Here is a 13160-nt window from a genome sequence, read left to right as displayed (position 1 = left end):
TAAGAACTTTTATATATGAACAAAATTTTTATATAATATATTTATAGATTTTTATATGAAATTTATCAAAAATTTAGTTTTTTTATATTTAATTTATTTCGGTGTCAATTACCCAGATGATGTGACGCCAGATATAATACACAATCAATCAATCAATACTTGAATGAACCTCTTTCCTTCCTTCAGCTAGTTTCCTTTCTGTCTTCTGCATTGAAACATCATCAAAATATTCTCCTCATGAATAATCTTTCTCTTTTGATTTACTTCCTTATGAAATAAGAGTGTCTTCTTTCTCTCACGTTCTGTATCCATCTCCTGATGTATCTGTAAGTGTTCTTCTCTGCTGTCATGTAATGGTACTCATAATATAATTTTCATGTAACCACTCATTTCATCATCTCACCACCTAATTTTTTTTTTTATTCCCCTTTCATGCCCTCCTATGACATCTTGAATTTTATCTTACTCATGTACTTCTTCCTCCTCCATGTTTTTTACCCTAGCCCATCTACGTATCTGATTTCACTGTGTAGGCTATGCTTTCCTTACTTCCTTATACTAGATCTTAACCAGTATACAGTGTTCCCCCCCTATTTGCAGACGATTGCCCCCCCCCATGAATAGCTAGAACCTGCAAATAGTTGAAACCCCTATAAAAAACACATAAAACTGCCTATTTTGTTAGTTAGAACTCATAATAAACTCACTAAAAATGTTTATACTACCTTTTTTATAATAGTTTTATCACAAAGTGCATTTTATGATGAAATTGATTAAAAAACCCAGGAATTTGTGGATAATTCTCATAGAAAAATAACCACAATTAGGCGAATTTTTCGTGAAAGGGGGGAGGGGGGTATTATGTTCTATAGAGAAGTCTGTGAATACCGGGTGGTTCACTGTACTACATTTACAACCATATTTCCAGCCCTTTTCCAAATTTAAGTTTTTATTAATCTTAATTTGGCTATTGCTCACCATTGCATCCCACATTAGTCTCTACATCTGTATTCTTGGCAACATACACTGCGTCCTTGACTTACATCACCACTAACTCATGGCATTTAGAACTTTAGTGGTTTTTCAGTGCCGTTAACAGCGTGTTACAGCACTGATGTTGCATCAAGTTGATGGCGCTTACAGCGCTGCTTGATGCAACATTAATTTATGGCACCATGAGTGCTGTTGGAGCGCCGTTAACAGCGAAAAACTGACTTCCGGGGGAAAATCAGCTTACGGTGCATTGCTGGAATGGATCCCCCGCCGTAAGTCAAGAACGCACTACATAATATATTTTCCTCATTATTTTCTCTTTCCCAAGTACAGTTTATCTTCCTGTTAAGACCTCAGGTTTGTTAGTTATGAAAATACAAATTGATTAAAAAATTTCTCATGTTAGCCATGGTTTTTCCATGTCTTCATTTTTAAACACACCATCTGCAGAACTGCATTCTTATTTACTCCAGGAACATCATATCTGCAGTACGTACTAACAAATTCATCTCTTGTCTACCATTACTTTGTAACCAAACAAATTCAACCCACTAATGGATTGTGATGTTTATTTCCAAAAACAGCCTACCACTGAAATAATGGCACACTTGTCCTATGAGTATATAATGGATAACCCACATAACCCTGTCCCAGAATAATAACACTTATGTGATTGCTGAAGTAATTGGTCATTTTACCCAGGAAAATTTTTGAGTTTCGTAATTTATTTAATGAGATAGTACAGCAGCACTGTGAGAGTTAATAGTGTTGCTGTAGTGGTTCTGTTTAAACTATTTTTATTTCTAATGATAATAATGATAATTTTGTGCAACTTATTTGCTCTTTCCAAGCTTGCACAGAGGTACATTCTCTCTCTCTCTCTCTCTCTCTCTCTCTCTCTCTCTCTCTCTCTCTCTCTCTCTCTCTCTTCTCTCTCACTCTCTCTCTCTCTTCCATTCACACTGTTTCTTCCATCTTGCTGTTCAACCTTTCTAACTGTTGCTTCTTAGTGCAAATGTGGGGTTTTCTTTTCTGGATTTGTCTGTATGTCCATACCCTCCAACTCCCTTTCCTTGTCTTAATTGCTGAATGTTTGATAATGCTCCAGTGTTTGGCTTTTATTGCCTAAATTCCATAATTCATTCATACGTTTGCTCTCCATTGCTGTATATTCGCTCAAGTTTTTTCCCCGGCAATTTTACCAATACAATCCTTGAAGTAACCCATTGTACTCTTAAACCTCCCTCCCCTGAATTTTCCTGTTTTTACAAGGATTTATCCTCAGGGTTTACACCTTTCTGCTACCCCAGGCTCAGTCAAATGGTTATTCACATTACCTGCATAACCCACACTCTTCTTTGTCACACTGGATTCATTTATAATTCATATGTGTTCATAAAAAAGGTATAATTTAAAATTCAGTTTCTTTGATAATTAAATCATCCTATCCACTTATATTAGAATATGCTTTTTTCTTACGTTTTTCAGTTACTGCAGCTCTAAATTTATTTTTTCTCTGCTGCAAAACAGTAATGTTTAATTGTACTATTGTAGAATTATTCATTTTTTAAGAAATTAGAATGAAATATATACTTATGGTTGAGAAATTTACTCTTGGCTTTTACACCAAAGGATTTTTGTCACATGCAAATTAACAGTCATGGTTTTACTTCAGGTAGGCATGAAGAATTCCATTTTATGTTGTATATTCATTATTTGTCATATTTTGTTTGATTTTAGGGTGGCCGAGGTGCATCTGGTGGAGGTGCTAGTGCAGATGTTCTCAACCGCATCACCAAGTTAGAAGATGACAATTCATATTTAACAAAGAGTAAGTTCATCAAACTTCTCTCTTAAGATAAGCACATTCTATGGTAATGAATGTCTAATTTAGTTAGTTTTGATATCCATATTTTTTAAAACATTTTAGAAAGCAGACACCCTCAATATAGATTCTTAATAAGGTTTTATTTTATCAGTATTTTTATTAAAATTTTGACATTTTGATGAATATTTTGCGGAACCTACCGTGACATTTTGGAGTTCACTAAGAATTCAGTCATGTTTTGTCAGCCAGAGAATGTTTCTTTGTATGCAGAATTGATCTAATTTTAGTTGTTTAACAACTAATCATTGCATTTCCAGTATAGCTAAAAAAAAAAAAATTTTTTTTTTTTCTCAACAGGGGTAGCTGCACTGGAGCAGACAATAATTAATTTAACCAACCAGATTGACTCTTTGAATGTGTCTGGAGCAAAGACCACTACTACCTCCGTAAGTCAGAAACAACCAGAAAAAAAACCTGTGGCAGAGGAGGAAGACGAGGATGACGATATTGATCTCTTTGGATCTGATGATGAAGAAGTAAGTTATTCATTTTGTTATTTTGTTAACTACCTTGTTGCCAAGTTTCAACAACCAAACGGGCTTTTATTTTGAGGAAAAATATCATTTAATGAAAAAAAAATTAATAGTATGTACATGAAAAAATCCATTAAATGGCACATCAGTAAGCATTGTCCCGAAACGTTCATTGCAGTAACCTATCAAGATTACTAGTAATTAGTCAGTATATATGTATTGTTTCACTGATTTCTCATAAGACAATTTAACTATTTAATTTTGCCATCAGACGATTGAACCGTTTAGTTTTTCTGTCAATTTGAAGCGTTTGTTTTCCATGTGAAAATCTGGAGAGAAGTAATAACCGTGATGTTCGCTTAAATTTGGTGATGCCGTGGTTAGTTATTGCTCTTCACGTCGGTACTGACTGGTGTAAAATGAGATGTCAGTGTAGTGTTATGTGTGTTACAGAATATTCCTTTATTCAACCTATGTAAGAAAAAGGAGCTCTTGTCCTAATGACAACAATTAGGTAGTATTGACTGAAATTTGTGCTGACATTAGCACAGTGTACTGTGTACAGTCAAATTAAAAATTCTGTCGACACACTCTGGTCATCATTTTAACAGTATGCATAGATGGTGCCAGTCTCGCCACCACCAGGGTGAACTTAGAGTGGCCGTTCTCCGCTCTTCTCAGTTGAAATGGATGGAGTAAAGAGAGGAGAAGCAGCCTGGTGTAACATGATAATTATGATATTTTATCCACTCCTATAGGACAAATGCAATGATAATCATTCCACACATTTCTAGTGCTTGGATAGAATCATTCACGGGGTTGACATACATACACAGTAGATAGATGTAGCGCTTCAAACAATATATAAATGTAATACCAACATAATGAAACACTAATTAAGTATTAGGTAAAACAAGTGGAATACAGATTTTCTTGCTGTATTATCTTCTCCATTCTTTTCGTTATTTGTTATAGACAAAATAACTTAAGGTTGAGAAGACAGTTGTCAACATTGAAGTGCACATAGGAGTATTAAGTAGTCACCTGTCATTTAACTTTCTTTATATATTAGGAAATCTCTTTAAATGTATAAATCATAGTTTTCTATATAACAGATGATCACATCCATTTGTAAAGTGATTATAATTTTTGCATTAATGTTTTTATTACATTGTATCCTTTTGAGTTCTCTTATAGTGGTTTGCATTTATCACTGGTAGCACTTATTTGTTACTGAAATATTTTCATTCTCACAAATGTGAAGATATGATCCAGTATTTAGATGGTACAAGATGGAAAATGCTGAAGAACGAAATGCAATATCCCCTCAAAAAATGCATTCAACTGGCTTATAACTGCCAAATACCCCATACCCCATAAACTAAAATGCTCATAACTTATTTTTAACATTTCGCTGCTTAATTTGATAGTAAAGATAGTAAACAATACACCCCAAACCATCATCCCAAAGTACCGTAAGACTTTTTAGATTAGTACAGGGGGTCCTCGAGTTACGACGTTGATCCGTTCTTAAGATGCGTCGTAACACGATTTTCAGCGTAAGTCGGAACATTGAAAAATACCACATGATTTAATGTAAATACCTATCAATAACAACGAGAGAACAATTCCTTACCTTTATTAATTTGATTGGCTTGCACACTGGAGAGGAAGCTGCGGTGCTGGAGAGACTGGGGGAGGTTAGTGAAGAGAAAAAGAACCTCCAGAAGATGCTGAGGCAGGTGATTCTTGAGGTGAGGCAGAACATACTACTGGAGATGCTGAGGCAGGTGATTCTTGAGGTGAGGCAGAACATACTACTGGAGATGTTGGGGCAGGTGAGTCTTTAGGTGAGGCAGAACCTACAGAAGGTGCTGGAGATACTGGGGCAGGTGAGTCTGGGTTAGCAGAACATTCAGAAGGTGCTGGAGATTGTGGGGCAGGCGAGTCTGGATTAGCAGAGGCAGCTGAGGTAGAGGGTACAGGATCTCCTGCAGGCCTCTCTACCTTCTTAAAATACTGCTCCAGGTTAGTCTGAACAGAGAGCGACCTCTTTTCATCCAAGATCTCCTTGTAACACTGCATCAAATCCATGACGCCTCTGGAAACCCTAGTGAACCTGTCCAAGTTGGGATCCTGAGCCTCAAAAGTTGACAACGCTTGCTGCAACTCTGCAAAACCTCTTATCAAGTCCTGCCTTGTGAAAGCCTTAGGCTCTGGGGTGGGTGCTTCTTCTTCTTCCTCTATCATCTGCTTCTCCAGTTGTATCAGGTCCTCAGCAGATAACTCCTCGCCATGAGACTCCAGCAGCTCTGTAACATCATCAACCTCCATCTCCAAATTGATTTCCTTACTCAGGGCAACAACGTTCTTGACAACTAGCTGAACTGTGTCCTCAAACCCATGGAAATCATTCACAAATTGAGGACAAATTTTCTTCCAGACACCATTCATGTTTGTTGCTTAACCTCCTCCCAGGAATTAGCAATGTTCTTTACAGCATCAAGGATGTTGTAGGATTTCCAAAAGTCCTTCAGAGTCAAGTCCTTCTTGGTTTCAGTTGCCTGTAAAGCCATAGCAATTGTCCTTCGTAGGTAGTAGGCCTTGAACGAAGCAATCACTCCTTGGTCCATAGGCTGTAAAAGGGCCGTGGTATTAGGTGGAAGGTAAACCACCTTGACATTAGGGTTGAAGTCTCCCAGCTGGGCAGGGTGTCCAGGGGCATTGTCCAGCACTAGTAACACCTTAAAGGGGATACCCTTGGAGGCGCAATACCGCTCCACACTTGGAACAAAATGGTTTTACGAACCAGTCCTCAAACACTGCAAGTGTCACCCATGCCTTCTTGTTGGACTTCCAAATTACTGTAGTTGACCCTTCCAAATGCCCTTGAGTGCCCTTGGATTTTCAGCCTGATACACCAACAAGGCTTCAGTTTGAAGTCGCCAGCAGCATTACCCCCAAGAAGTAAAGTTAGCCTCTCCTTGCAAGCTTTATGACCGGTGCTGACTTCTCCTCCTGGCGATGTAAGTGCGGTTAGGCATACGTTTCCAAAACAAACCTGTCTCGTCTACGTTAAACACTTGCTGAGCAGAATAACCCCCCTCCTTAATTATCTCAGACAACGCTTTAGGAAATTCACTCGCTGCTTTCTCATCCCCACTAGCAGCTTCACCTTGCACTTTAAGGTTATGGTAATTGGCCCGAGCCTTAAATCGCATAAACCAACCCCTACTAGCCACAAACTCTTCACTTTCACTTCCCTCCCCCTTTTCTTTTTTCAACGCTTCAAACAATCTTTTCGCCTTCTCCTGAATCACCATAAGGCTGACTGGGATACGCCGTTGATTTTGGTCTTCCAACCAAAGCACCAATAACCTTTCCATTTCAATTATTAGACCACTACGCTGCTTAGTTATCACTGTCGCTTTCATAGGAGCAGATCCTTTCACATGTTCAACGATGCGCTCTTTATCTTTGATAATGGTAGCAACGGTCGAACGGCTAAGGCCAAGCGAGCGGCCAATGTTTGTTGGTGTTTCTCCCTTCTCAGATCGCTTTATAATGTCCACTTTAATTTCCATGGTGATGGCCTTTCTTTTTTTCGATGCACTACCATCAGAAGAGTCCGCCTTGCGCTTGGGAGCCATAACAAAGAGCAAAAAGTTACAAAAACGATACAACACGAGGGAGAGAGAGGCAGTGTAAACAACCAAAATGGCGTATGGGCGAGGAATGAGCGTAGCGAAGCGACGCCGTCCTCTCCCCCACAAAGCGTATTCTTCCGCCGTGCGCCCGAAACTAGTTCGCGTTTGTTTACGTCGCTTACGACGCTAAACCGCGTAAGACGGAATGACGCAAAATATTATTTTTTATATTTTTATGGGGGCGCGCTCGTAACCACGAAACATCGTAAGTCGAGACCGGCGTAACCCGAGGACTTACTGTATCTGCTTACAACTGTTACTCCTAAGTTTATAGGCCTCCTAAAATGCTTATAACAATGTCTTACAGGACGTTTAACAACTAATCAAGTTACATCTGTACTGTATATATGATATGAGCTGTTAGCTGTTTTCTCTCATATTATTGAAGTTGAAACCTTTTAAAGTTATCAATAAAATTTTTTGTAACAACATGTTTATTAATTTGTTTACTAAACAAAGTTTACTAGACAATACTGTTTTTAACATGCAGAAAGAAAATCTGAATTCCACTTATTTTAATTAAACCCAAATTAGCATTTCATTATGGTAGTATTATATACTGTATATAACAATAATTGTTTGAAGCACTGCATCTATCTGCTGTATATATCAACCCTGTGAATCTATCCAATCACTTGAAATGTGTGGAGTGGTTATCATTGCATTTGTCATACAGGAGTGGACAAAATATAATTATTGTATTTTAAACAAGGCTCCTCCTCCTCTTTATTCTACCCATTTCAACTGGGAAGAGTGAAGAATGGCCACTCTAAGTTCACCCTGGTGGTGGCGAGACTAGCGCCATTTATGTATGCTGTTAAAATGATGACAGACTTTTGAACTTCAGTGTAAATACAGTAAGGACACATGAAATGTCTTAAGATGCTGTATATGGGACTAAATAATAATTTTACCACACAACATTAGTGCTCTCTCTCTCTCTCTCTCTCTCTCTCTCTCTCTCTCTCTCTCTCTCTCTCTCTCTCTCTCTCTCTCTCTCACTACACACACACACACACACACACACACACCTTCCTTCCTTCCTTCCTTTACTCCATTACCACATACACACACACACTCCCACACCCCTTTACTCCATTACCACTTATTTAATTTGCCCAAGATAATCCTAAGTATTGATTGTAATTCATTCTAAATTAAGGTGATTTAGAATAACATTATGGAGACACTAAGGAGATTGCACACCTATTATATTAGTTGATGAAAGTGCAGCTAATAAACTGTGTATTAAATCAACACTATTGGAAGTGAATTAAACATCTGTTCACCACCAACCTTCAAGTAGTAGGCTATAGCAAGTTGTCCAATAAAGCCAGGGAAGCCAAGTCAAATACTGGGTAATCCACCTGATACTAAAATTAAAGCAAATTATAGTGGTTGATTGCTTGCTACCTTTCTCAAGCTTCTGTCTTGGGTAATTTTCAAGATTGATCATTCTCAGGGACCAATTTTGTTTTTTTATATAAACATGAAAGTATTAACAAAGTTAAAAACAAAAATTTATTTTGCATAAACCATGCATCTATTTACAGTATTCTAAATCCATGCAGTATCTTTCCTTAGATGCTTCTTGCTTTATAATTTAACAGGAAGATGCAGAGGCTGCTCGTATTAGAGAGGAGCGATTAAAAGCATATGCAGAGAAAAAATCTAAGAAACCTGGCCCCATTGCCAAGTCTTCAGTGCTTTTGGACTGCAAACCCTGGGACGACGAGACAGACATGAAAGCCATGGAGAATGAGGTCCGCAAGATTGAAATGGATGGTCTTCTATGGGGTGCAGGTTAGTGATTCCCAAGTTTTTGTATCGTCTCTTGTTTTCACCGAGGTATTTTATCATAATTTCATAGTGTGTTTTCCTGTACATATATATGCATTATATAAAGTTTAATTGGTACGTTTATTAAGTATTTATGTGTCTTCAAGTCTTTTTGTGTAATGTATGATATAGACTTTGCCACTAAAAATAATTCCCAGTCTGGTTGGCATCATTGGATATTTTGACTGCAGTTATACAGAGAAGCATTCACTAATTCATGTACCTGGGTCACCATAATTTAAAATTTCCAGTGCACCACACATTGTTTTGATTGCGCTAGATCTGTTCATCTATTAATATAACATTGTGCTGCCTTGGTAACACACCTGAGATAGCTTATTTCCCAGCATTTCCTTATACTGGTAATAAAAAAAGTAAAAAATAAATAGTAATAAAGATGCATGTTTCACTACTGGTATGGGAACTTTCTGGACTTTGCAGCCAGCAAGAATTGTTAAGCATTGCTATTTGTAATATTTTTTATTTCTTTTTGAATTATTTATTTTTTTCACTATTCCCTCATTATAATGAGAGGGTGAGCAGGGGTCTTCTGAGTTAAGGTAACAATGACTAGAAGTGTAATAGAATTCTTCCCAGCTTATGCTAGCTAGTTCTAAGCTAACTATTAGTCTGTATGACTATTCTTGACAAGGGCTCTCTCTCTCTCTCTCTCTCTCTCTCTCTCTCTCTCTCTCTCTCTCTCTCTCTCTCTCTCTCTCTCTCAATTTTGGCAAGTTTGGTCCAATCTACAGAATATGGAACCTGCTCCTTAACATTATTAACATAAAAATTTGTCAATTTTATTTTCATTTTCTATCATTACAATCCTTAATTTCTCTTTTGTTATTGATTCTAAAGTTATTATATAGCTTAAACCATATGATATTTAGTAGTTAAAAGCATATTCACTATCAGTGTTATATCTTATAACTAGTAGCCTAGTGTTTGATGCAGTTTGTGTTTATAATAAACTGCATGAAAACAGTAATATGTTAGAAGTTTATGTTAATTCTTATTTTGACAGGTGAAGTGTATTTGTTGTGATGATGCCAAATATAACCTAGTTTAATTGATTATAAAACATTACCTGAAGTCAGACATAACACATTTGATGTATGATATTTTAAGTTGGTTATGGGGGAGTTAGCTATTGGATTGAATTGATTGAATATAGAATTTAGGCCAAAGGCCAAGCACTTGGATCTATGATTATTGGAATTTTCTCTAATATGGGACTTCTCAAGTCCCAAAGTTATGGAATTAGTGAGTATCTTATCTGGACAACATTTTAACTGCTAGAGTATATACTAGTTCCATCATATTGTTCTTGTGGAAAGCTTTTCTCAGCTTTGGCAATCATTGTGGCATAAACTGTCTTAGGGAAACAGTAATAGTGTCAAAGTACTGTGGGATGTCTATAACTTGCATAATTCATTCATGTCATTTTTCATTTTCAGCTAAACTAAATCCATTGGCTTTTGGAATAAACAAACTTTCCATCTTGTGCACTGTTGAAGATGAGAAGGTATCAATTGATGACCTCTGTGAGAAGATTCAAGAAATAGAAGACTATGTAAGTAATTTTTTTTAATTTTTTATTGAAATTTTCAACAAATTTTTCTTTTGTTGAACAAATATTCGAAGGCCTATTGTGTCCTACAAGAAAACTGTATTAATATGTTTTTTCTTTTAAAATATATAGTTAAATGATAACCATATTCAACAAAATAAACAAAAGAAAAAAGTATTTCAATATAAAATTTTGCATAAAAATGCAAAAAAAAACATACGTCACTATGTGGTGATGTCATAAACAGCTAACTTGAGATTAAATGAGGGAGCGTTGATATTGTTGAGGAGAGGAGAAGAGTTAAAATATTACCCCATGTATATAAAAGCAGTAACAATTCACATAGAAAAAATAAAAGTGAATTTCACAAATTTGACATTTGATAAAATAGTATTGAAAAAACAATCAATTATTATTATTATTATTATTATAAGGAATTAGTTTAACCAGACCTCTGAGCCTAACAAAGGCTCTTCTCGGGCTGGTATTCAATCAAATGTAATACAATAACAAAAAATAAAAATAAACAGTTCATTGAGCCAGCGTTTGGTGTGCGCTGAGTGAGACAGGGTAGTTTAATGATAACCATATTTGACAAAATAAGAAAAGAAAGCTTTTCATAATAAAATTTAGCACGAACGATGAACAAAATCATATGTCGTTGCGGTGATGCACAGTTAACTTGAGATTGAGGGAGGGAGCGTTTAGATTTTTGAGGAATAATGAATGAATGATTTGACATTAACAAGTGTCTTGATATTGTTGAGGAGAGAAGGAGAAGAGACTAAAACTGTTACTGTTTGACAAAAAAAAAAAAAAAAATATATAAAATAAATAAATAAATGAAATTTCACTGTGAAACATGAAAACAAATGCAATATAGTTCAAACAATCAAATGCAATACAGTAATAAAATGTCTTGCTTGAGCCAGTGTTAGGTGCGGCGAGGAGACAATAGAGAGGAGCGGGAAGGGATGGTGGTGGGTTAATGGGTTGGAGGTTGGGGTCTGCTTCCCACTGACTTACCGGCTGCAATGGGATGATTATTCACTCTTTCCTTCTCTTACACACTATTTCCCCGAATCAATTTTTGTTAGGGTAAAATACCTATAGTGACACTTGCTTTTTACAATATTTTAGCACTGTACAAGGACTAACTTGGTTCTGTAATAAACATTGGTGCTGCATTCAGCTTCTGTGTGCCTTCTATCATTTGTTTAAATGACTTCCTTGTGGAAAATTATTTAATCTCTTTCCTTTTCATACTTGCATTCTTTACTTATTGCTTTTTAGTTTGCAAAATCCTCATGTTTATTTTAAATTCTGCAGTTTGCCAACAGTAAGTTGATGTTTTGTGGCATAATTATTCTTCTTGCACTTAAGGGCCCATCCACATGGTCTAGCTTTGCTCGATGTGACGTCATATTGACCACAGTTTATAGACAGGGCTTAAGATCCAAGTGTAAACTTTGATTATCCTTGTAAATTGTGAATAAAATTGATTGTTACCAACTTGCCTACAGTGACCAAATTGGCTTCCTCCAGGGGTTCCTGTCTCCCCACCATCCCAGCTGGTTGCACACCATTTTCACCCACTACTTAGTAAAGTGTGCACAGAAACAAGATTTAAAATTTTTTTTACTTTAATATACTATTTTGTTACTTTACACAAATAATTTAACTTGTCTGTGACAAACTATCCTGATTCCCTTTTATTTCTTATGGGGATATTTGTTTCATGTTTCAAACAAATCACATTTCGATCAGTCTTCTGGAATGGATTAAGTTTGAAGTCTGAGGTACTACTGTAGTATATATCTTCTTGTACTAATGTTGCAGACCCATTTTATGTAGTTTACATTCATGACTAATGTGTCTGACCTCCTTAGTAATAATGTTTAAATCACTCACCTGCAAGGTTAGGCAAATAGTAAGCCAGGTTTTGATTAGAGCATTATTGTAGATTCATTAGTCAGGAAAATGATAGTAAGTGCCAGAAAATGTAATATGGAAAAAAAAATTGTCTAAAATCAGTGAAACACACACCACTTTGAATAGCTAGTTACAAGAAGTACATAACTGAATATTAGCTGATCATACTACGTTTGAATATTTATAATTGTGGATCTGTATATTAATGGGCTCTTTCTCATCTGATAGTGGCAGAAAATTGAAGTTTTCTTGAAAGTTATTAGTGTTCCTTTTTAGAGAATTAAATCTCATGTAGTAAATTTGATTTTTTTGTTGTATAAAACTGAAATATATTCAGGGACCTTCAGCTGTCCTTTTACCTACTTTTCATTTATTTTAATCACGAGGTGTTATCTACTTTTCATTTATTTGAATCACAATGTGGATTCATGGATTGAAATTTTGTCCTTTCAGGTCCAGAGTGTTGACATTGCTGCATTCAACAAGATCTAATGTGCCATCCATTCCATTCTGATATGAAATAAAATAAGAGAGTAATAGGAAACTGGTTTTTTTTATATATGTTCCCCGAGTATTTAATCTTTTTCCCGAATATTTAATCTCTGAGTTTAATTGAAAGTGTTTAAGTGTCTTAGTGGACACACTTGTCTGTAGGTTTATTTGCAAACTATACTTTATGGGAAAAGAGAATATAGTGATATGAATTTGGTAATTGGGAAAATTGTAAAATTGTATTACCTTTCATGCACTAATAGGGG

General features: G+C 36.0%; 1 protein-coding gene across 8 annotated transcripts in view; it reads left to right on the top strand.

The window, feature by feature from the left end:
- The window catches only part of LOC135208755 (elongation factor 1-delta-like), an 80365-nt gene extending 67419 nt beyond the window's left edge, over positions 1 to 12946 (top strand). For all 8 annotated transcript variants that reach the window (XM_064241259.1, XM_064241261.1, XM_064241258.1 and 5 more), the window contains 5 exons: positions 2734 to 2824; positions 3179 to 3357; positions 8672 to 8864; positions 10358 to 10473; positions 12856 to 12946. In XM_064241259.1, the coding sequence (XP_064097329.1) occupies positions 2734 to 2824; positions 3179 to 3357; positions 8672 to 8864; positions 10358 to 10473; positions 12856 to 12894 (618 nt within the window). In that variant the 3' untranslated portion in view covers positions 12895 to 12946. The remainder of the gene's footprint in view (positions 1 to 2733; positions 2825 to 3178; positions 3358 to 8671; positions 8865 to 10357; positions 10474 to 12855) is intronic.
- Positions 12947 to 13160: the final 214 nt, after the last annotated feature.

This window comes from Macrobrachium nipponense, chromosome 35, assembly GCF_015104395.2.
Source record: "Macrobrachium nipponense isolate FS-2020 chromosome 35, ASM1510439v2, whole genome shotgun sequence".
NCBI classification, from domain to species: Eukaryota; Metazoa; Arthropoda; class Malacostraca; order Decapoda; family Palaemonidae; genus Macrobrachium; species Macrobrachium nipponense.
This window is presented reverse-complemented; position numbering and strand designations above follow the sequence as displayed.